Here is a 22,322-nt window from a genome sequence, read left to right as displayed (position 1 = left end):
TTCTACTCCTGTACAGTTTGTCTCAGTTACAGGGGCAGTTCCACTTTGTTCCATGAATCAGTCTCCGCTTGCTTGATGGCTGTGAGTTCAGTTTTTGGTTTTATAGAAGAAAAAGCCAAAATGTATTGCTACAAAATCATAGGAAGTTGTATTGAAGAAAAATATCACAATGTGAAGCTACTGTTGCTTGTCCTGGCTTCTAGCTCGGTCTATGTGCTTCTAAAGGTGGTGCTTCTCTCTCTAACCCCCAAAGAATTCTCTGTTCTGAGGTTTAGGCCACATCAAATGGCTGTGTGCGCATCTTTGCGGGTTTCAAATACTTTCCCTTGGAAGTGTTTCTGAAAGGGCAAGGGCAAGGTGCATGGGCACGACTGGGGTTGCAGGGTATATGGGGTAAGGTTTCCCAGTGGCACTCTGGTCAAACAGCCCTTGGTCCCTCCCTCAAAGAAGGAGCAGATGCGCTGTCATGAAAAGGCATTCCATGAATCAACTGTCTGTTCCTTTTCCCCGCCGATGTAATTTTCCATTTTCTTTAAAGTTCTTCATAATAAATGCCACCATAATTCATGTGTATCCTTAAGGAAATCTACCCAGGATACCCTTTTGGGATCTCCCCAAAATAGTCACCAGAACCAGCTCAGCTGAACTGAAGCGGCCCAACAGATCCCCTCAGAAGCCACTGTTTCCAGTGGACTTTTAAAAAAAATGATTTTATTAGGGACTCATACAACTCTTATCACAATCCATACATACATCAATTGAGTAAAGCACATTTGTACATTCGCTGCCATCATCATTCTCAAAACATTTGCTCTCCTGACTTTCTTTTTAAATGGAACTAAAGTAAGTATGTAATGGTGAGCACTTGTCTGCAGCGTGCATAACTCACAGACATGTGTAAAGATGTTTGGGGTGGAATAAACCCGAGCGTGTAAGAACTGAAACCCAAGTAACATATTTTTTGACTGGTCTTTGCATATTAAATAACCCTGTATCGGGCAGATGATCCCTTCAGGACCAGGGGTGTGAGGGGCAATACTGGGAGGGTAGAGGGTGAGTGGGTTGGAAAGAGGGAACCGATTACAAGGATCTACATGTGACCTCCTCCCTGGGGGACAGACAACAGAAAAAGGGGTGATGGGAGACGTCAGACAGGGCAAGATATGACAAAATAATAATTTATAAATTATCAAGGGCTCATGAGGGAGGAGGGAGCAGGGAGGGAGGGGGAAAAAAGAGGACTTGATGCAAAGGGCTTAAGTGGAGAGCAAATGCTTTGAAAATGATGAGGGCAAAGAATGTACAGATGTGCTTTACACAACAGATGTATGTATGGATTGTGATAAGAGTTGTGTGAGTTCCTAATAAAATGTTAAAAATAAATAAATAAAAATAACCCTGTATCGATGTCTACTTTTTTTAGGTTGATTATGGCATTGTAGGGTTTGCAAAACAATATCCTAGTTTGGGGAGATAGCAGTATAAGCCCTTAGGAATGATGTGCCCAAATGCTTTGAGAGTACTTTAAAAAATGTTTTAGTGGATAAAAACTGCATGTGAGAGCCTGTCATCAAGGGAAACAAATTTGAAAAAATAGCAACACCTGGTGAATCCCGGTGAATGGCACAAGGTATGGGCTGGGAATTACTACAGGCATATAATGTAGCTCCCTTCTCCTCAGGCACTTCAGAGAATTTTTTTTTTTAACTCTTGGGGCGAACAGAGCCGACATCAGCTGACTCCTATTGCCTGATGTCTCAGCTTACTGAGTTTAGGCGTCTGTGCTAATCCCTAGCCTTTATTTCCAGCAAACAATCTTTGAATTAAGGGCAGGGAGTAGACAGCTGTAATACTTAATATAGCTGGCTTTTACTGGGGACCAAACACTGTGTTAAAGTGCTTTTACATCCATTATCACATTTAATCCTCTCGAACCTTACAGAAGAAGAAACGGAAAGCCACTTCGCTTGCAGGGGCAGAATCAAAGCACACACTCTTACACGGCCGCTGCGTTTGCTAAGCTCCTTTCCCAGGAGGGAACAGACTGCTGAGACATGTAAGAAGTACAGTAGTCGGCACATTGATACGCTACGGAGGGGCGGAGGAGGAATTTAACTTTGAAACGTAAAATCCTTAAAAATATTCAGGTCCAACCAAGACTGTTATCATCTTACTGCCTAAAAATAGGATTTTCTCCTAGCTCTGCATTGGCTCTAGGATCACTTGCCAACAGAAAAAATTTTTTTAAAGATATTTCTTTTCCTTTTAATGTAACAAGTGCCTTAAAAAGCTTTGTCCATACTTGCTATTTCTATCCCAAATGTTATCTTTTATTCAGCTTTTAAATAAAACCCTGTAGAAAGCTCACTAATAGTAACATGGACCTTTCACTTCCATTAGTTAATTTTGGACATCCTGTTACATGCCTTCCCTGTCTTCTTCCCTCCCTCTTGCATATTTTTACTATAAGCTATTTTAAGCCAGTCACAGGTATTTTGACACTTCATCCATAATCCTGGCTTGGACGTGCCTCTCCCCAAACCAAGGATACTCTCCTCTGTCACCTAATGCCTTTGCTCACGCAAGAAATGAGACACAGAGACAATATTGTTATCTAACATGCGGGCCATAGTCAAATTTCCCTCCAGATGTCTGGCACGGCTGAGGTGACTGGGATAAACAAGTCCTAGCTCTAATATTACAAGGAGCTTGCTTTGTGAGGGGCTCCGGTTTCCTCATCCCTGCACGGATGATGAGACTCTTGCCCTAGCTCAGTTATTTGGAAGATTAGCTAACAAGGCGTGCAAACATCCTTTGCAAACTCCCACCACGGCACAAACGTAAGGAGGGCTGGATGCTGCCTCGCTGCTGGTGCGACTCAATTAGGGATTGAATAACATTTGGGTGGCCAAAAAGCAGCACCTATTTTCTCAAAAGCCTTTTTTCAAGTCAGTAAAAAAAAGGGGGAAAAAAGGCAATATAAATCTGTAAGATTACATACCTTCCCCTTGGGACAAAAGTTTCTATTCTTTTTTTTACTTTTTGAAAACTGAAAATTACTTAGAGCTCATTGCCAAGGTTAACATAGAATTGAGGTTTTTAAAAGGGGGGGCTGCTTGCCATTCTTATGCACCAAGTGTTCACATTTTAAGGGAAAATAAAAAGCAGCTCAACAATATCTTCGTTTTGTCTCAAACAGCTCTTGTGTTAAAAAAGCTGCTCACCCACTGTTCTAAAAGCTCTGTGAGTTTCTATGTTGTCTTTTAATTCATCCACCCTCCTAATCATTGAGTTATTTTTATAAAATTCAATTTCAATTCTGGCAATCCCATACTTAAACACTCGCAAGGCCCTAAAAAGGGCCTTCATGTCATCAGCTGTCCAATCTCACCTCCTATCTCTTTTCCATCTTAATCTCCAACGACATCCAGCCATCCCTTTGCACAGGCTGATATGTCTTCATGTACCAGTTCACTCTGTTCACTTACTGAGCTCTTACTCATCCTTCAAAACCCAGCTCAAGAGTCACCTTCTGTGCCTACAAGACTAAGTTCATCACTCATTCCCTGCCCTATGAAATGTAGATGCATATTTGTCTAATGCTTAACTGGAAAACTACAATTACTGATTTCCATAATGGCTCCATCTATTCCATAGTAGGCTGCTGAAAACACTCACGTCAAAAATAAGCCCATTGCTAGCTGATTCCAACTCAGAGCAAGCCTTACAGGCAGAGCAGGGCCCCCCCATTGGGTTTCCAAGGCTGAAAACCTTTCTAAAGACAAACTGTCACAGCTTTCTTCCACAGAGCAGCTCGTGGGCTCAAACCACCAACCTTTTGGTTTGCTGCTGAGCACATTAACCACTGTGTCACCAAGGCTCATTAAGAATACACCCGGTGGAGTAATATTTCCCTAGTCTCTAACATTGTTTGTGGCACCTGATTAGTGCTTACCAAGCATTTGCCACATTGACTCCTATTTGCACAGAGCTTAGTCACTATATAAAAGGAGCAAGTAAGTCATTGCCTGAACTATGGATTATCCAAGGGCACTAATATGTGGCCACCAGTCAGGCAAATATCAAAATTCTCCCTAGCTACTGATCTAAGGCCACCCAGTAACAAGTGGGGTCAGGTTATCACAGAGGATTAGATGCTAGATTATTCCAAACATTGGTACAGGAATTGTAATGAGGTCAAAGTGAAGAATTACCTGATGAAGGCAAAGAGGAAGTGCCCTTGAATCCAACTGCTCAGCGTCACCGTGTTTGTGAGAGAACAGATGCTGCAGAACTGGACTGGGAGCCTCTGGCGGTTCAGAAGCAGTCACTTCCGCTGCCTCTTCGTCAACAACAGCTTGTGTGGCTGCACTTCCTGCCTTTTCTTGCATTGAAAGTGTACTGTCCTCCAAAGAAAGTCCTTTAAGAAATAGAGAAAACATCTATCCTGGAGCGACTACTTAGAACAACTATGTTAGCCACAAAAGCTTCAAAGACATTTTAATCATAGGCAAGCAGTCAGAAACCACAAACGATTATCCTCATCAAATTAAGATGGTGTTGACATTTGATTCCTTCTGGGATAGAATTACAATGAAGGAATTAATAAAAATTAACCAAAGAGAAAATGGCAGGGTAAAACCTGAGCAGGAAGTTGATTACAGCAAAGGGGGAAAAAATGGATTAGCTGTGATTCTGATTCCTGGCCTTCTGGTAATGAAAAAGGGCGGCACATGCAATTATCACATGAAATGGCTAAAGAGGTTGAGTCACTCTCCCTACACTCTGGTCTTGTAACTTTAGAACTACTTCCAGGTCCCGGGAGAGCAGCAGCAGGTCAAGAAATCCGTGCCAGGGCCAGTGGCTACAGAAGCTTTTCTCCTACTAAAATCCTTAAGTGACACTGACTTGTAAACAACTGTCTGTGAAAAATGAATACACATGTCACCGAGTAGATGTGTGACCAACAGCTCCTGAAATAATGTACCAAATTTTAAAATGTGAACCAGATGAAGTTCGATTTATGTCAGTATCAGCTCTAATTTTAGTGTTCGGATTGGGCAGACTGTTTACATTTGCACACATCGTCAGCTCTCCAACTAGTCTGCCACATAAGTAACTGTTCTCAGTAATTTATAATAATACCCATAGATAATATACCTGTGATGGTTAGGGATTATGTCAAGTAGACACTCCTGGGTTAGGGTTAGATCAGAACTCAAACTCTCACTTGCATCGCAGCCTGATGACATTCTCTTGGTATCATAAGCCTTTTTGTGTAATACAGAGAGAGACCAAAAGAAGTGACTGACTCCTCCTTGGTCCTTTGCCTTCTGCCAGATCTAGCTCTTGTATCTGGTTTTGTGATCTCCTTTTGTGTTGCCTGCGCCTGCTGATCCAAGGAGTAGCAGGCAGGCTACTGACAGTGGATTCATTCAGCTGACGTGACCTCTGCATCCACCAGCCTGTCTCCCTCATTCTTTGCTTTGTCATCCTGATCTGGTTCCTCGACCACCTGCTGTGTGTTGCCTGCTGACAGTGAGTTCTTCAGCAGACTTCGGACCTCTGCATCCACCAGCCTGTGCCCCCAACTGTCTCTGCTTTATCATCCTGCTTCCCCAAGTCCGGAAAACCTTGAACCAGACTGGACTTACCTATTTTTCTACAAAAGTCATATCTTGATATAAATCTCTTTCTCTCTATAAACACCTATATGTCATGGATTTTGTTTCTCTAGAGAATCCCACCTAACACAATACCCACAATCAAGATTGCGCTTCTCAAGTGGTTCTTGTTCATTCTTCATTTCCAAAAGGAAATATTCTGGACTTTGGTGAGCAGTTACATATTCTAATAGATGTAATGTTTTCCTATTATCTATGTCAGAGAGAGGCTGGTGGCACAGTGGGTTACACATCCACCTGCTAACTACAAGGTCAGCAGTTCAAAACCACCAGCTGCCCCTTGGGCAAAAGATGAGCCTTTCTACTCCCATAAGATTTACAGTCTTCAAAACCCACAGGGGCAGTTCTACTCTATCCTGCAGGGTCACCATGAGTTTGGATTGACTTGATGGCAGTGGACTGAATTTTACTGTGTCTATGTCAGTGGCGGTTTGCAGGCTGCATTGATGCTGAACAGATTTTAGCAAAGCTTCCAGACTACTTTTGAAGATAGACTACTTCTGAGTACTATGATGCTGAACAGATTTTACTTTTGAAAATAAGCCAGTAAAAATTCAGTGGACCACAATATGTTGCACATGTCATGTACAACTCAAAGGCAGCTAACGAAAATGTAGTGATGGCTGACAGTTGATGCTCAAAATAGATTTGCAGGAAACATACATTGATTAAGCCTCCAACAAATCCCCTCTGACCCTAGTCAAGGGATGTGAACAGCCTTGTTATCTGACAGAGAGCACTGTAGAGTTGATTATAGCAAATATAGTTAAACTAATCCAACAGAATGCAGAAGTTATCAAACAATATTAATATCACATGCAAGTAAAATTTTGTTAAAGATCATTCAAAAACAGTTGCAGTAGTATGTTAACTGGGAACTACCAGAATTCAAAGTGGGTTCAGAAGAGGACATGAAATAAGGAATATCATTGTTGATATTAAATGGGTTTTGCCTGAAAGCGAAGAATATCAGAAAGACATTAACTTGTGTCGCACTGACTATGCAAAGGCATTCAACTGTGTGGATCTTAACAAATGTGGGTAACGCTGCAAAGAATCAGAATTCTAGCACACTAATTATGCTCATGTAGAACCTGTGCATAGACCAAGAAGCACTTTTTAGAACAGAACAAGGGGGGATTGCGTGGCCTAATGTCTAGAAAGGTGTGTACCAAGGAAGTCTCCTTTCTAATAATCCATTTGAAGTTGTAATAAATGACACTGAACCACTGTCTGTCCCTATTAGCGTCTGGGTTCACGCGTAACACCAATTACGAGGATGACACAGGACTGGTAATTGTGACTTGGAGCTAATTCTATGGTACCTAACTGCAACAGCCTTAGGGCGCCTCACCCAAACCATGTTATTTTCAATGGCCTCATACGCATGTGATGGTTGAACATTGAATAAGGAAGACCAAAGAGCAATCGATTCCTTTGGATTGTGGTGCTAGTGGAGAGTACTGAAAGTATAGTGGACAGCCCGAAGAGCAAGCAGATCTTGGAAGGAATACAGCTGGAATGCTCCTTGGAAGTAAGGATGGGGAGACTTTGGACATGTTCTCAGAAGGGACCAGCCCCTGGAGAAAGCCATCAAGCTTGGTAGAGGAATATAGAAAAGAGAAAGACCCTTAGTGAGATCAATTGATGTGTGGCTATAACAATAGGCTGAAACATAACTATGTGAGGATGGTGGGGACCAGGCAATGTGTCATTCTGTTGTGCACAGGGTTTCTAGGCATCGAAGTAACAGCACCTAATAACAGCCTCCAGTCAAACTGTCTTTAGCCACACCTAAAAAGAACTACTGTATATACTCAAATATAAGCTGACCGGAGTATAAGCCGAGGTACCTAATTATTACCTGGGAAACCAGAAAAACTGACTGACTCGAGTATAAGCCTAGGGTGGAAAATGCAGAAGCTATTGGTGAGTTTCAATAATCAAAACAAATGAAAATAAAATTACTAAAAATTGAGACATCAGTGGGGTAATGTATTTAAATATTTATTTAAAATAAAAAACATAAAGGACAAGTCATTTAACATTAGTAAACCAGCACAGTAAGTGGAAAATTGGTTCAACAAAAACAATAAGGTATCAACAATGATACCTTAAGAGTACTATTCCCTGAGCCCAATCAGCAACCAAGCTAAAATGTAAAGAGTTAAAATCCTTCAAAACTGGATTCCTCATCATCATCCGTATCCCAATGCAGAGTTTCAGCTGGTGTAAGGTCATCATAGACACGGTCCTCACTGAGATCGCCGTCATCACCATCACTGCTGTCATTTTCATACAAAGTGCAGTCTTCACTGCCATCCATAGCATTACTAAAACTACATTTCTGGAAGGCACGTCGCACCATGTCTTCTGGAATGTCTTCCCATGCATCTCAAACCCACTTTGCTATTAACTCTCTGTCAGACTTCATGAGATTTCCTCCTTTTGTTAGTCGGGCTTGACCAGATGACATCCATGCATGCCACTGACCGTGTATAAGCCGAACCCCAGTTTTCAGTACATTTTTGGTGCTGAAAAACTCGGCTTATACACGAGTATATACGGTATTTATTTCATCCTTTCGTATAAAATGTTCAGACTAAAACAGACGCGCTAGTGAATTCACAAAGTACCCTAAACTCAGTATTCAGACTTACAGACACAGTTGAGCTGCAACATCACTTCTAGAACTGAGCTGCAGGAAACTCAACAGGAATTCAGCAAATCATGCTACTAGGTGCTCCCTTGGACTACTCCAGGCTAGCGCTCATGCACCTGTTGACCCTTAGGACTGTACAAGCAGGGAAAGCCGTAGGCAGCAACACCCTTGACAGCTGTACATAGAGCGCTGTTCTTTCCAGTTCTACACTTTCAAAAAGTTTGCTCAAGGCTGTTTCCTTCCACATTTAAGGTACAATAAAAAGAACCTTCAATGCTGTCAAGTAGATACTGACACACAGCGACCCCATAGGGCAGATTCGAATTGCCCCTATAGGTTTGTTAGACTGCAACTATTTACAGGAGTGGAAAGCCTCACCTTTCTCTCAAGGAACAATTAGTACACAAAAATATTGCTGAGAATTAGACTCTAAATTACTTATAACATGTCAATTAGCACCAATGTTTGGATTCCCTAATTTCCTGTCCCTATAAGTTCGATTAGCCATTTTGTACTTAAACATGTTTTATTAAAAACTCAAGCTACGCATCAAAAGAGATAGTGTCTGGGGTCTTAAAGGCTTGAAGGTGAACAAGCGGCCGTCTAGCTCAGAAGCAAATAAGCCCACATGGAAGAAGCACACCGGCCAGTGCGATCACGAGGTGCCCAAGGGACCAGGTATAAGGCATCATGCAAAAAAAAAAGATATAAGTGTGTGTATGTATGTGTATATATGTGTATATGTATATATGTATGTATATATATGTATATATATCATATTAAATGAAGGGGGAAGTGCAGAGTGGAGACCCAAGGCCCAAGTGTCGGCCAATGGAGATCCCCTCATAGAGGGGCTTAGGAGAGGAGATGGGTTAATTAGGGTGTGAGGTAGTATCGATGAAGAACACAGCTTTCCCCCAGATCCTGGATGCTTCCTCCCCCCAACTACCATGATCCGAATTCTACCTTGCAGGGCTGGATAGGACAGAGGCTGTACACTGGTACATATGAGGGTTGGAGGTACAGGGAATCCAGGGTGGATGACACCTTCAGGACCAAGGGTGTGAGGGACGATGCTGGGAGAGTAGAGGGTGAGTGGGTTGGAAAGGGGGAACTGATTACAAGGATCCACATGTGACCTCTTCCCTGGGAGAGGGACAGCAGAGAAGGGGGGAAGGGAGACTCCGGATAGGGCAAGATATGACAAAATAACGAGGTATAAATTACCAAGGGCATATGAGGGAGGGGGGAATGGGGAGGGAGAGGGGGGGAAGAGGACCTGATGCAAGGGGCTTAAGTGGAGAGCAAATGCCTTGAGAATGATTGGGGCAGGGAATGTATGGATGTGCTTTATACAATTGATGTATGTATATGTATGGATTGTGGTAAGAGTTGAGTCCCTAATAAAATGTTAAAGAAGAAAAGAGAAAAAAATGATTAGGGCAAAGACTGTACAGATGTGCTTTATACAATTGATGTATGTACATGTATGAACTGTGAAAAGAATTGTATCAGCCCCAATAAATTGTTAAAATAAAAAAATTAAAAAAAAAAAACTCAAGCTACGCAAGGGATGTAACTAAGCATCAGCTATTTGGCTAATTTTAAATATCTGATTCAAATCTACAGATATCCTCAAGCACCAAAGTTTCAAATAAAATAACAAGTTGTTTTTCCATTTTTGTTGCTGCGTCCCTCGTGTCCACTCCCACTCTAAGCAGCGCCACGGGACCAGCTCGAACTGACCCCTGAGGTTTTCTTGGCTGTAACCTTCAGCAAGGCAGACTGCCAGCTGATTTTCCCACAGAGCTGACGGGCAAGTCCAAACCACCAACTTTTGGGTTAGCAACTGTGTAATTAAGCAGTGTGTTAGAGAGAACCAGAAACCCAGTACTGCACAAGGTACTTTAAATGTCCTTCCTTTGCTCTTTATTCTCCCTTCCATGGAGAATTATTTATACTATCTCAGGTTAGACAGCAATCCCTCCTGGGAGTTCCCAACAACTCTTCTCCGTGTATTTTGTCATCCTTGTGCATACTCAGCCCTCCTCATTAGACTGCACTTGTGCGTTACTTAAATGTCTCCCGTGCTAAATTAAATAAAATTCAAGGACAAGTTCACCAGCAGTTTCATAGTGCCTGACATACAATGCTCAAACAATAGCTATTGGCTAAGTGACTCTGAATGGTTCTGCAAGAGTGCCTACAGGATTTATTTTTAATATGGGAAAGAGAAATTTTATAATGGAGAGACTTCTATAAGGCAAAGCCATCGACTATCTTAATTCCCTTTTTTGTGTAATAAGCAGAATAAAGATTCATTGCCATTTGAGTCAATTTAGACTCACCACACAGGGCAGAGAAGAATTACCACTGCATGGGCAGTGACTTATTTCATGTGGTTGTTCTAGCCAAGGTCTCCAACTCCCACCAAGGTACCTTTTCCTGCATGGATCTGGTAAAAAGGTGGGGAGAGCTACTGAAGGGGTTCACTGGCAATTAATTGTGACTAGGATTCCCTAGAAAGTCATCCAGGCTCTGTATAAAATGAGCAGCAGGAGGGATCCAGCAAGAGCCAGGTGGGGCGTACATCCTCTGGATCCGAGATCTCTGTGGAGTGAGTGGCACCCCCTTTGGGGCATTTATTAGCAGTCCTGAAAGAACTTTGCAACATGTCCTCATAAACAGCTACCCTGAGCATTTCTCACTGGCATGCCAACCAGCTAACTTCCTTAATAATTCCTTCTCTCGTGAACTTTGCCTGTGTGTTCTGTGTAGCCACTGGAAGTGAGGAGTAGAACCTAGAGATATAATAAAATAATCTCACGGCCATCGAGGCAATGCTGACTCAAAATGACCCTTTAGGGCAGGGTAGAAATGCCCCTGTGAGTTTCTAAGCCCAAGTCTTTGCAGGAGGAGAAAGCCTGTCTTCCTCTCTCAGAGGGTCTGGTGGTTTTGAATTGGTCACCTTTCTCTGCAGACCAACATGGAATGCTAAATGCAAAGTCAGCAGCTTGAAAGCACCAGCCTCTCATTGGCTGAAAAATGAGGCTTTCTACAGCCCAAAACAGTTACGGTCTCGGAAACCCACTGGCGCAGTTCTACACCCTGACTATAAGGTCACTATGGGCAGAATTGACTGGGTGGCAGTGAGGGTTTTTTTAGAGTTGAATTGGAAACAACACAGCCACCATCAGTCGCCCAAAGCTATAATCTTTAGGGAAGCAAACTGTCACATCTTCACCTGTGGAGCAGCTGGTGGGTTCCACCCATTGACCTTCCAGTTTGCAACTGAGAGCTGATCTATTGTGCCATCAGGACTCTGGACGCAAAATATTCCCCCGTTGTCCCCTCCTGCCCAAATGTCCACACTCTATGCCTCTGTACCTGTAAATATGTTACATAACATAGCAAAAGAGAATTAAAGTTGCAGATGAAAGTAAGGCTGCTTATAACAGAGAGATGATCCTGGATTATCTAGCTGGGACCAACATAATCAGAAGGATCTTTAAATGTGGAAAAGAGCGACAGAAGAGTCAGCTAGCCAAAGATGGGGGTTGAGAAGGACCCAATATGACCTCGCAGCCTATGAAAGTATGGAAGGGGCCAGGTCTGAAGTCAGAGAAATGTGGACAGCCTCTAGAAGTAAGAAAAGGTTCCTACACAGAAAAGGCCACTGGAAAGGAATGTCGCTATGCCAACAATAACTTAGTCCAGTGAGCTTCGTGGCAGCGTTCTGACCTACAAAACTGTACGTTGGTGTATTTCTATTGTTTTAAGCCACCAAGTTTATGATACCTTATTATGACAGTAATATAAATAAATACAATTTTAATTTGGGATATATATACATATATATCAACTTTAAAGTTCTCGTTGATTCAAAAATTATTTGAATCTACAGACAAAAAGGAGCTCCTTCATTCCACTGTATTCTTACATAAGAAATACTACTTTTTGGAGGAGATATGCTCTCTCTCCAACTATCAGTCCCTTACTGATGGGGAGAGGGGAAAGAGAAGGCAGCTTCCTGCAGGTCACACTCCAAAGAATTTTGTGTTGAGAAGGCAGAACTCCTGTGACACGGAGCAGAGGTAAACCAGGTAAACGAGGACTTCAGAATGATGGGCACTCCATGTGTGGCCTGTAAAGGAGTGAAAACGTCCGTCTAATGCATGAACAGTCTAGGTTAAAATTCTCAAACATCAAGCCCAGTACCAGCATTCCTCCTACAGGGGTTGATGGGAAGGCCCTGAGGTAGAGTGGACGCATGCCTGCTCACTAGTGTACCACCAATCCCACTATCGCAGTCCTGGCCAGCCCTCTAAGCATGTTACCTCAATGGCTCTGCTCGGCATTGGACCTCACCACCAGCTCTAAAGGTTCTATTCTGGTCAAAGACAGGCAAAATGCAGAGAATCCCTTCTTTACAGCATTACTAGTTATGACTTTTGGTGTACGTTAACATGCCAGCAGAGATCGACTGACTTTAAACTAGGATGGGACTAGAAAGGACTTTTAGAAATACACAGAAGGAAAAGGAAGGTAAATCTGAAAAGAGAGGCTACAAAAAAAGATCCCAGGAAGAGATGAGAAAAGTATAGAGAACAACATCAGAAAAACAAACTCACTACTATCGAGTCAATGCCGGCTCATAGTTACTTCATGGGTAGAACTGCCCCTGTGAGTTTCCAAGACTATAACTCTGTCTGAGAGTAGAAAGCTCCATCTTTCTCTCGAGGATTGGATGGTGGTTTTGAACTGATGACCTTGTAGTTAGCTGCCTAACTTGTATCCACTATGCCACCAGAGCTCCTTGACAAACAGGTAAAGTGGATTCAAAATCAAGTTAAACTAATCTATTAATTTAGCTGAACGTTGCTCCTAGTTATGCCCCTCAAAAGCCATCTTGCCATACACAAAATATCAACACACAGAGCTATCACTTAGAAGCAGTTATTTCTTGCTGAACACTTTCCTAAGAGCAGTATCTACAGGGCCCTTTATTCTAACAGCCACAAGAGGTGTAGGATCAGCCTTGCTTTACAGATCAGGAAAGAGGCTCGGAGAAATAAGTGACTTTCCTAAGATCACATAGGTTGGAGCAGGTAGAATCAAGAGTCAGACTTGAAATCTCTGTTCTTCCCACTGCATACGGCAGACTAGGTGATGAATTAGCAAGGACTGGCTAACCGTTTCCAGGGTTGTCTGCTTCTAGCTTTCATGCTATGGTGCCATCTCCCAGCTGGTGGGAAAGCCTATAGGGAAACAAGTCAGGGCACTGAATAGGGGCCAGTCAACTTAGGAGATCCTCCTTTCTAAAGTTTCCATCAGCTGCGGATCTCTGGCTTCTTACCACTTGCAGGATTGTTTGGTCCTATGCTTAGATACTATGGTAACTGGTGTTGAGTAAATAGCGCAAGTATGTTGTTATAGCAACCAGCAGACACTTTCTCTGAACTCGTCTCTTAGAAAATGTATGAACTAGTGGTTGTCAGAGCAAGGAAGAAAGGGGAGTGACTGCTAAAAAGTACAGGGTTTTTTTTGGGGGGGTGATAAAATGTTCTGAAGTTAGATATTGGCGATGGTTGCCCAACATTGTAAATATACCAAAAACCACTTTAAAAAGGTAAATCATGATATCTGGATTATGTCTCAAAAAAGTTGTGGCTATGATTTAAAAGATAATAAATTATGTTGAGAAGTTAGAACTCCTACATATTGCTGAGAATACACAATGGTACAAACTGCTGTGAAAGCCAGTTTTGTCCTTCCTGAGAAATTTATACATAGAATTACCCAGCAATTCCAATCCTAAGTATGTATTTCTGATACCTGCTACAATATGGATGAACTTTATGGTATGTGAAAGAAGCCAGTCACAAAAGACCACACACTGGACATTTCCATTTAGAGAAGATGTCCAAAACCAAAATCCAAATCCAATGCTGTTGAGTTAATTCCACTGCCGAATGGCCCTAGAGGGCACAGGAACTGCCTCATAGCTTTCTACGGCTGTAATCTTTAAAGAAGTTGACCGTCAGGCCTTTTTGTACCCAGGGAGCTGCAACACCCACTGTTTGGTCAGCAGCCAACAAGCACTCAGCCACTGCACCACCAGGGCTCCTCATGACAGGTCCAGAGAAGGCAACTCTGTAGGCAAAGTGGCTGAATTGAGGGTTGCCTCATGCTGAGGGTCACAAGAAAAATGGAAAACAGTTGTTAATGTACATGGGACAGCTTTTAGAAGTAACAAAACATCCTAAACTTGATTGTGGTGATGGATACAAAAATGAATGTACTAAAAATCATTGAACTATATTCTTTAAGTGGGCAAATTCCAAAATATGTGAATTGTATCTCAAAAGTTATTAAAAGGGAATGTGCTGATTCTCATAGGTTTAGAGTCTTTACCCCAAATCATGTTAACTTTACCTATAGTAAAAACTTGGTGTAATGCAGCTTGAAATCCAACGTTGACTATAAAAAAGAGGCTTCATTTTTCTTAAGAAACAAAAGAAAGCAACCCCACAATACATAGCAGTTGGCCTTGCCTGGGGTCAAGTTCAAGGAGCAAGTTGGAAATATGACCTTTATTTTACACCAGTCTTCTAAAAACTATTGCCTTATTATTATTCCTTCCTCTGGGAGGGGGTTATGTGTAAACTATTGTGATCAGTTCCCCCTTCTTCCCCTACCTTTCGCTTACCCTCCTGGTATGGCTACTCTCAATATTGGTCCTGAGGGGTTTATTTGCCCTGGATTCCCTGTTTCCAGCTCTTATCTGTACCTGTGTGTGATAGTTAAGGTTTTTCATGCCAACCTGGCCAATGAATACATGTGGGATTAATTGAAGGGCGGAGAGATAAATGACTCGGTGAGCCTCACCTTTCTCGTTCTCTTGCTCTCTAATGGTTGGACCAGATGCCTTAGCCAGTTCAGCTGGCAAGGCTTACTTCCTGTGAGACATCCCTGAGGAGAAGCCACGTGGACCTATCCTGATGTAGCCCTGGGTGCTAGAGAAGCCACCCTGCCAGTGCTGAGATGCTTACATGCTCACTGATTCAGCTTTCTTCCTGCATTTGGCATCACTGGGTGTGTTTTGTAAGTTTGAAGAGGACTTTGTAGATCACTATCGGACATATGAGTTAATGTTGGACTTATGGGCTTGGACTAGACTGGGTTGGGATGCTTTCTTAATGTACACTTACCCTTTATATAAAATTGTCTCATAAAATATGAGTGTCTATGAATTTTGTTTCTCTAGTCTACCCAGACTAACACATGGTGTACATGTTCTATCTGGATTTGTAAGACAGAATTGGGGTCATGATGTGGGGAGGGAGGGAGCATTAAAGACCTGGAGGAAAGTTGTATGTTTCATCAGTGTTATACTGCACCCTGAGTGGCTCTTCTCCTCCCCATGACCTTCTGTAAGGGGACTTCCAATTGCCTACAGATGGGCATTGGGTCTCGACTCCACATTCCCCCTCATTCACAATGATATGATTTTTTGTTTGGGGTCTTTGATGCTTGACACCTGATCCTATTGACACCTCGTGGTCACACAGGCTGCTGTGCTTCTTCCATGTGGGCTTTGATGCTTCTTAGCTAGATAGCAGCTTGTTTACTTTCAAGCCTTTAAGTGTCCAGAGGCTATATCTTTTGATAGTGGGCACTACCAGCTTTCTTTACATTTTCATATGCACCCACTTTGTCTTCAGCGATTGTGTTGGGATCAGTCATGTGTAAAGATTATGGCTCCTTAATAATAAACCTATAAATATATGTACATAGCTCTATTTCCCCATCATCATATTTACATATGTACATGCCTGTATTTAGACCTCTATAAATGCCCTTTGCCTTCTAGTTCCTCCCTCTATTTCCTTTTACTTTCCTCTTGTCCCACTATCATGCTCAGCCTTCGTCTGGGTTTCAGTAATTCCTCTCGGTTACACTGCCCTTGATCAAGCCCTACCAGGCACCTAAGATTTCTTTTGTTAAATACTTCCTGAGCTAGAAAATATAACTCATTCTCAATAGAATCCTTGCATTAAATTTTAAATTCTTTTGCATTCCTAAACTTATTTCTTCTTTTAACAACAAAACTTAAAGAGCTAAAATATGCCCCTTAAGTATAAAATATTGTATAGAAGGTATCAGAGACCAGTCCCCAAACAAGGCATAATGCTTGGTAAAGTAGAGCTTCAGGGCAAAATAAGAGCCTCAATGAGATGGAATGACACAGGGGCTGTAACATGGGCGCAAATGAAGAAAGACTAGGAGGTTAGCTCAGGACCAGGCAGTGTTTTGTGTTATTATATACACTGGGTCGTTATGAGTCAGAACCAAATTGATGGCACCTCACAACAACAAAACACAGTTGTTAGCTGTCACCGAGTTGGCCCCTGACACATGGCAAGTCAAAGTGCAATAGAATAAAATGCTGGCTAATCCTATGATACCCCATGATTGTGTTTCAGAAGTAGATTGAAAGGCCTTTTTTCCCCCAAGTCCATCTTGCCTGGAAGCACCACTGAACCTGTTCAGCACCACTGAAAGTGAATAACTGCATTTAGACTATACCATATCTATTAAAATAATTAAAGTTCGGGAAGGAATTGTAGAGACATATGAAGAAAAACACCACCGTGGTACAGGTAAAGCAACTGAAGTACAGAATGGTTAAGTCTTACCAAAGGATCCAGAACCAGAATTTAGATTTGAATTCTGGTTTTATGACTCCTGATTCAATTTACTTTTGCCAGTAATTTTACTTTATATTATATATAGAAGGTAAATGAAAAAATAAACTATAGAGACTATTGCTGAATTTTATAAATTACACAATTCAAATGCACTGAAGAGTACTAATGCTACACTTATCTCCTCACTAGGTGACCAGCGCTCAATAATTTTGAATTAGAGAATCACACCTGGGGAAAGTGGAATAAAATCCTAGAAGGAAGGAGTGGAAACAGCCATAATCTTTACACATGACTGATCTTATAGAGAAGTGACTAGATCTTAGATCTTAAAATCATCTCAAAATTATAGGGAGGCCTGCCCTTTAATTATAGTTACAGAATAGACAAATGTATAAACAAACAGCACAGTCTACCAGCATACATTTCCTCTTTAAATAATTTTTAAAGGCTTCCATATCACTTGTCAATTTTTTTTTAATTTGCTTTAAGTCTAACAGGAATGCAGAGGCAAAGGAATCATGTAACTGGCAAGTCAAACTATGAATAGATCTAAAAGTATATTAGTGATTAAGAATTTGTATAAACTGGAAATTTTCACATTTTGCTGCAAATACAAATGAATCAGAGTATGGGTAAATTGACTACATTTCTAATCAGCCAAAAAAACCAAGAACAGCAGAAGACAGGAAGAAACACTCGGCTGCATTCACTAGAGGCGTGGGCAAAGTCTACAGCCTAGGTAAAGTCGTGCTACACTAAGAATCCCAGTCGATGATGTACCAAAACTCTTTGTCTCGCATGTTTCTGATAAAAATTAACCAGCACTTCCCTGTGATTCAGGGAGGAAAAAATCCATAGCTCCAAAGTATATCTCAAATATGAAATAATCTAAATAATTTTGTCACCTAAATGAAAACGATAATTAAAACTAGAGGTCTTGTTCAGCATTGGTACAGGATGTCTATTAGTGTATACTATTCACCTGTTGAGTAAGATGGAAAGAGCCTATGAAAAGGTTGAGGACAATTGTACTGAAGCATAAACACATAGATTAAGATCAAAATTACAGGAATGATGCAAATAGTATTTTAAGGCTGATCTTGGTTAAAAAGAAAAAAGGGTTTAATCTCTACAGGAGGCTGCATGTACTTAAAGTATCTTATATGAACACCAGAAGCCTTGGGTGGCACCGTGGATAAATACTTGGCTGATAAGAGAAAGGTTCATACCTACCAAGTGTTCCTTGGGAGGAAGATGAGGCATCTGGTTCCATAAAGATTAGGCTTGGAGATTGTATGGGGCAGTTCTACCCTGTCCTATATAGTCTTTATGAGCCTAATTTGACTCAATGGCAATGGTTTGTTTTGTTTTTCCCCTTCCGTTTGGTGTCCAAATGAGGTCCGTGTGAACAGAAAGGTCAGCTGTTGTAACCCACAAGTCGCTCTGAGCGAGAAAAGGGGGGCAGCTTGTTTCTCAACGGATTTGCAGCCTTGAAAACGTAGGGGGTGGTTCTACAATTTTCCATAGGTTACTATGAGTCAGATCAACTTAACTTTGCTTGGTTTTATGGGTTTTCGTGTGAAATTATGTTTTCTAAAATGTCGATTTCAACATTGTTTATTATAGCAGAATACTAAAGGCATCCATAAAAGACTGGTTGCATAAATTATTGTACATCCATACCACAGAACACAGTGTAGACACTCTGTATGCATGTCTATTAGGTCTGAGAGCCTACCAATCCTAGTGTGCCTACGTGTGTCCATGCAAGTGTACTGTGGAACTCACTCCAGATGATGTTAAAAAAGGAAAAGGTAAGGTACAGGGCAGTGTATACAATATAGGAAAAGGAGGTTTATTTTTAGTCAAACAAAGAATAAAAAGTCAAAACGGTGATATAAAATACCTGGTGGTAACTTCTTGGCAGTGCCTTTTTTGTTTCTTGAACTTCTTTTTGCAGGTAATTTTTTGTCCTTTCCCAAGAAGGCTTGTTCCTCTTTGGGGCCCTCACCATGAGTGTGGTCCGAGTTCTCACTTGCAGCTGCCACACAGTGGGATGTGCACCTTTCGTTGTTGTTGAGACTGTCCTGTTCAAACACTTTAGGTTTTCCCATTGCACTGTCACTGCCAGCCAGACACTCGTGCCCAGCTACCTCAAGCTGATTTTCATTTTCATCTGACACAGAAGGCAAGTGTGTGACTGTGCTTTCCACAACATCACCAGGATTACACCCATCTTGTGGCTCTATCTGCAGGTTATATGTAGGAGTTTCACTGTCATCCATTAGAGCATCCTTTGTTGAACCATTAGCGTTTCATTAAAGTTCTTCCATGTCTCCAATGACAAAAAGGCGGGGAAAGCTACTTCATTTTCTAAGCTCTGTGGATTCTCGGTGATCTTTTTTTTCCTCTTGGGTTGTTTTACTGTAAATAGAAAAGAGAGAAGGAAATGACTGAAATTCACTCCTTTTCACCTTTTCTCCACTAACCACTCTTCCCCAACCTTACCGGGTTCTCCAACCTGGCTTACCCAAATCTTTACCTAGGCTCACTGAGTCAGAGATTTTTTGCTGAGTCAGGCGCACACACACACACACACACACACACACACTTACACAAATTATTCATGTAATTCTGAAATACTAGTACATAAAAATTACCCCTGTGATTCCAATGTATATACTGGTTGGGGCCACAGCCTCAATGATGAAATAAATTACTGATAAGTTGTATAAGTCCTTCTATGAGGGAGTAAACAAAAAAAAAAAAAAACCCAGAATCTCGCTTGGTGGAGTAGAGCTTTCTTAGTACACCTTTTTCTTCTTGTGACATCATTACACTGTTTCTCGACTGGGTATTTAGTCTGTAAGACAAACCCCACCCTTTTCTGAACTATACACTTTAGTGAGGAGGAGAGGCATGAAGAACAAACACAAAGGTAAGGGGGACAGGGATGGTCAAGGTAGCATTCACACACCAATAGCCTCACCAGTCCGCCTTGCTTTGCGGAGTACTGGAAGCGGTGGGGGCTGGGGGAAGGGTCTGCAGAGGGGCTAATCGGCATGTTCCTCCTCCCAAAGCCCACACAGAGCTCTGCATCTCCTGCTCCCATGGCCCCCCAGTGCCCTTGGCTGTCCGTTCTGCCAAAGGATTTCCCGCTGCAGCGCAGGCTGACCCGACACCTCAATGGTCATAGCCCGGCACGCCGGCACGTGTCACTATGGCGCATGGGCTTCCAGGATGCTTTCAATCTCAAACGCCATGTGGACACACACAGGTGAGAGGGGGCAAGGAGGGGCAGCGAGAACCCAGGTGGAATGGACTAATATTGACGCGGAGAGCTTGGGGAAACGGAGTTTCCCGAGTTTTCGTAAACAGGGCACAGACACAGCCAACATGAGATTTGGGCCCCGTATCCCACATAAGCCCAGCTGGTGGTGTACGGAGGCCCCTGGGCAGCGGCAGAGCTTGGCAGAAACCGGCTCTATTGTCGCGGGGGGAGTGGAGGTGGCAAGGATCACTCTGTCCAGCGGTGCCCGCAGTGTGGGGCTTGCACACGAAGTAGAGTCGCATGGCGTCCACGGTCCGGGCACCGTGTGACTGGAAAGCCACCGTCTCCTGGTGGCCACACTCTGGCACGGATGGTCCTCGGTCCGCGGCAGCACAGGTCCTGGGCCACGTCGGCGATGACCTGGGTCAGCTAGCTCATCTTGTTGATATGGATCCAGCTGATGTCGGCTTCTGGCTGGCAGGCACAGTTCCGGCACGTGTACAGAAGGACGCGATGCTCTTTGTCTTCCTTGGGATACAGCATGTTGTTACCTTCCTGACGGAACCGAATACCCGCAAAACCCGGCTCAGAAGTACCATCTGGTTCCATCAAGAACGCATCTTCCCCGCTAGGCGAGTATCAAGCAACTCGCTCTGGGTTAGTGCACTCAGTGGAGTCATCTGGTCACAGCGAATATTTTTGTAAAAGCAGTTTCATTCAAACCTTGTTTTTTGGGATGGCGAGGATGCGCCTGTGAAATTCTGTGTCCTGCTTGGGAAAAATGCCACAGAAACTGCTGTGATGTTGAACACAGCTTCCAAGGACAGCGCTACGGGAAAAACTCAAGTGTCAGAGTGGTTTTCTCTTTTCAAAAGAGGAGAAATGTCCATTGATGACAAACCTCGTTGTGGATGTCTGTCAACTTCTTGACGGACGAAAATGTCAACTCAAAGTGTGTTCCATCAGGTCAGACTGTACATCAAGCTTCCTATTTAAAGGTGCTGAAGAGATTACGCAACAGTGTGTGACAAAAAAAAGCCTGATCTGTGGCAGACGAGGGACTGGTTTTGCCACCACAACAACCCAACTGCTCAGGCAGCCATCAGAGTGTGCCAGTTTTGGCAAAAAAATAGCATGCCTCTCCTGCTCCACACACTCCTCACCTGACCTCATTCTGTGCAACTTCTTTTTGTTTGCACGAAGGAAGAGGGACATGAAAGGGCAGCGATTTATATTAATTATAATTTACATTAAGTAGATTTGTTGTGCTGTCCCTTGGTACTGTGTAACACTAAGGGAGTCTGCTAGGTATCCATACGGGGTAGTTCTATTCTGTCACATGGGGTAACTATGAGTTGAAATTAGAGGGAACCAATTTTCTATAGTTTCTCCCTGAAAAAAAAAGTCAGGCACATGAATTTCCCATCCATGCCCATCTCAAATATTACACAATATTTGGCTTCTGCCTGCATTCCTAGCATATTTCAATTGGATCGTATAACTTGATTTATATAATAGGATAGTTTTCTTGATGACATTTCTAATCAGTATAGCCCTGTTCATCTTTCAGAAACATAAACAATATAATTTTGCCTATTTCTCCTCTTTTCTCCTATGCCACACCAAAAGCACTTCAATTAGGTTGGTTTTCCAGTATAAACTGTATCTCACTACTCTTGGGTAAGAGAAAGAGTAAAAAGAGGCCCATTTTACACATATGGAAACAATAGTCAGGAAACCAAGTGACATGTTACTCTAAACAAATCTGAAGCATAAGACGTCTTTGAAGTGTTAAAGAGTAAACGTATCACTTTAAGGACCGAAACGAAGCTATGGTATTTTGAATTATCTCATATACATGCAAAGTTAGACAATGAATAAGGAAGACTGAAGAAACATAGAAGGCTTTGAATTATGGTGTTAGTGAAGGAAACTGAAATTACCACAGACTATCAGATAAGCAAACAAATCTGTTTGGGGAGGAGTACAGCCAG

General features: G+C 42.3%; 1 protein-coding gene and 1 pseudogene across 1 annotated transcript in view; both read right to left on the bottom strand.

Moving 5' to 3' along the window:
- Window positions 1-22,322, bottom strand: part of CNST (consortin, connexin sorting protein) — an 80,675-nt gene that overhangs the window by 36,388 nt on the left and 21,965 nt on the right. The window contains exons 2-3 of the mRNA XM_075531366.1: window positions 18,964-19,481; window positions 4,215-4,420 (exon numbers count right to left, since the gene is read on the bottom strand). Coding sequence (XP_075387481.1) covers window positions 4,215-4,420; window positions 18,964-19,342 — 585 coding nt within the window. The 5' untranslated portion in view covers window positions 19,343-19,481. The remainder of the gene's footprint in view (window positions 1-4,214; window positions 4,421-18,963; window positions 19,482-22,322) is intronic.
- Window positions 20,575-20,937, bottom strand: LOC142437435 (DNA-directed RNA polymerase II subunit RPB9 pseudogene; annotated as a pseudogene).

This window comes from Tenrec ecaudatus, chromosome 1 (assembly GCF_050624435.1).
Source record: "Tenrec ecaudatus isolate mTenEca1 chromosome 1, mTenEca1.hap1, whole genome shotgun sequence".
Taxonomy (NCBI): Eukaryota; Metazoa; Chordata; class Mammalia; order Afrosoricida; family Tenrecidae; genus Tenrec; species Tenrec ecaudatus.
The sequence above is the reverse complement of the archived record's forward strand: the minus strand, read 5'-3'. Positions and strand labels throughout refer to the sequence as shown.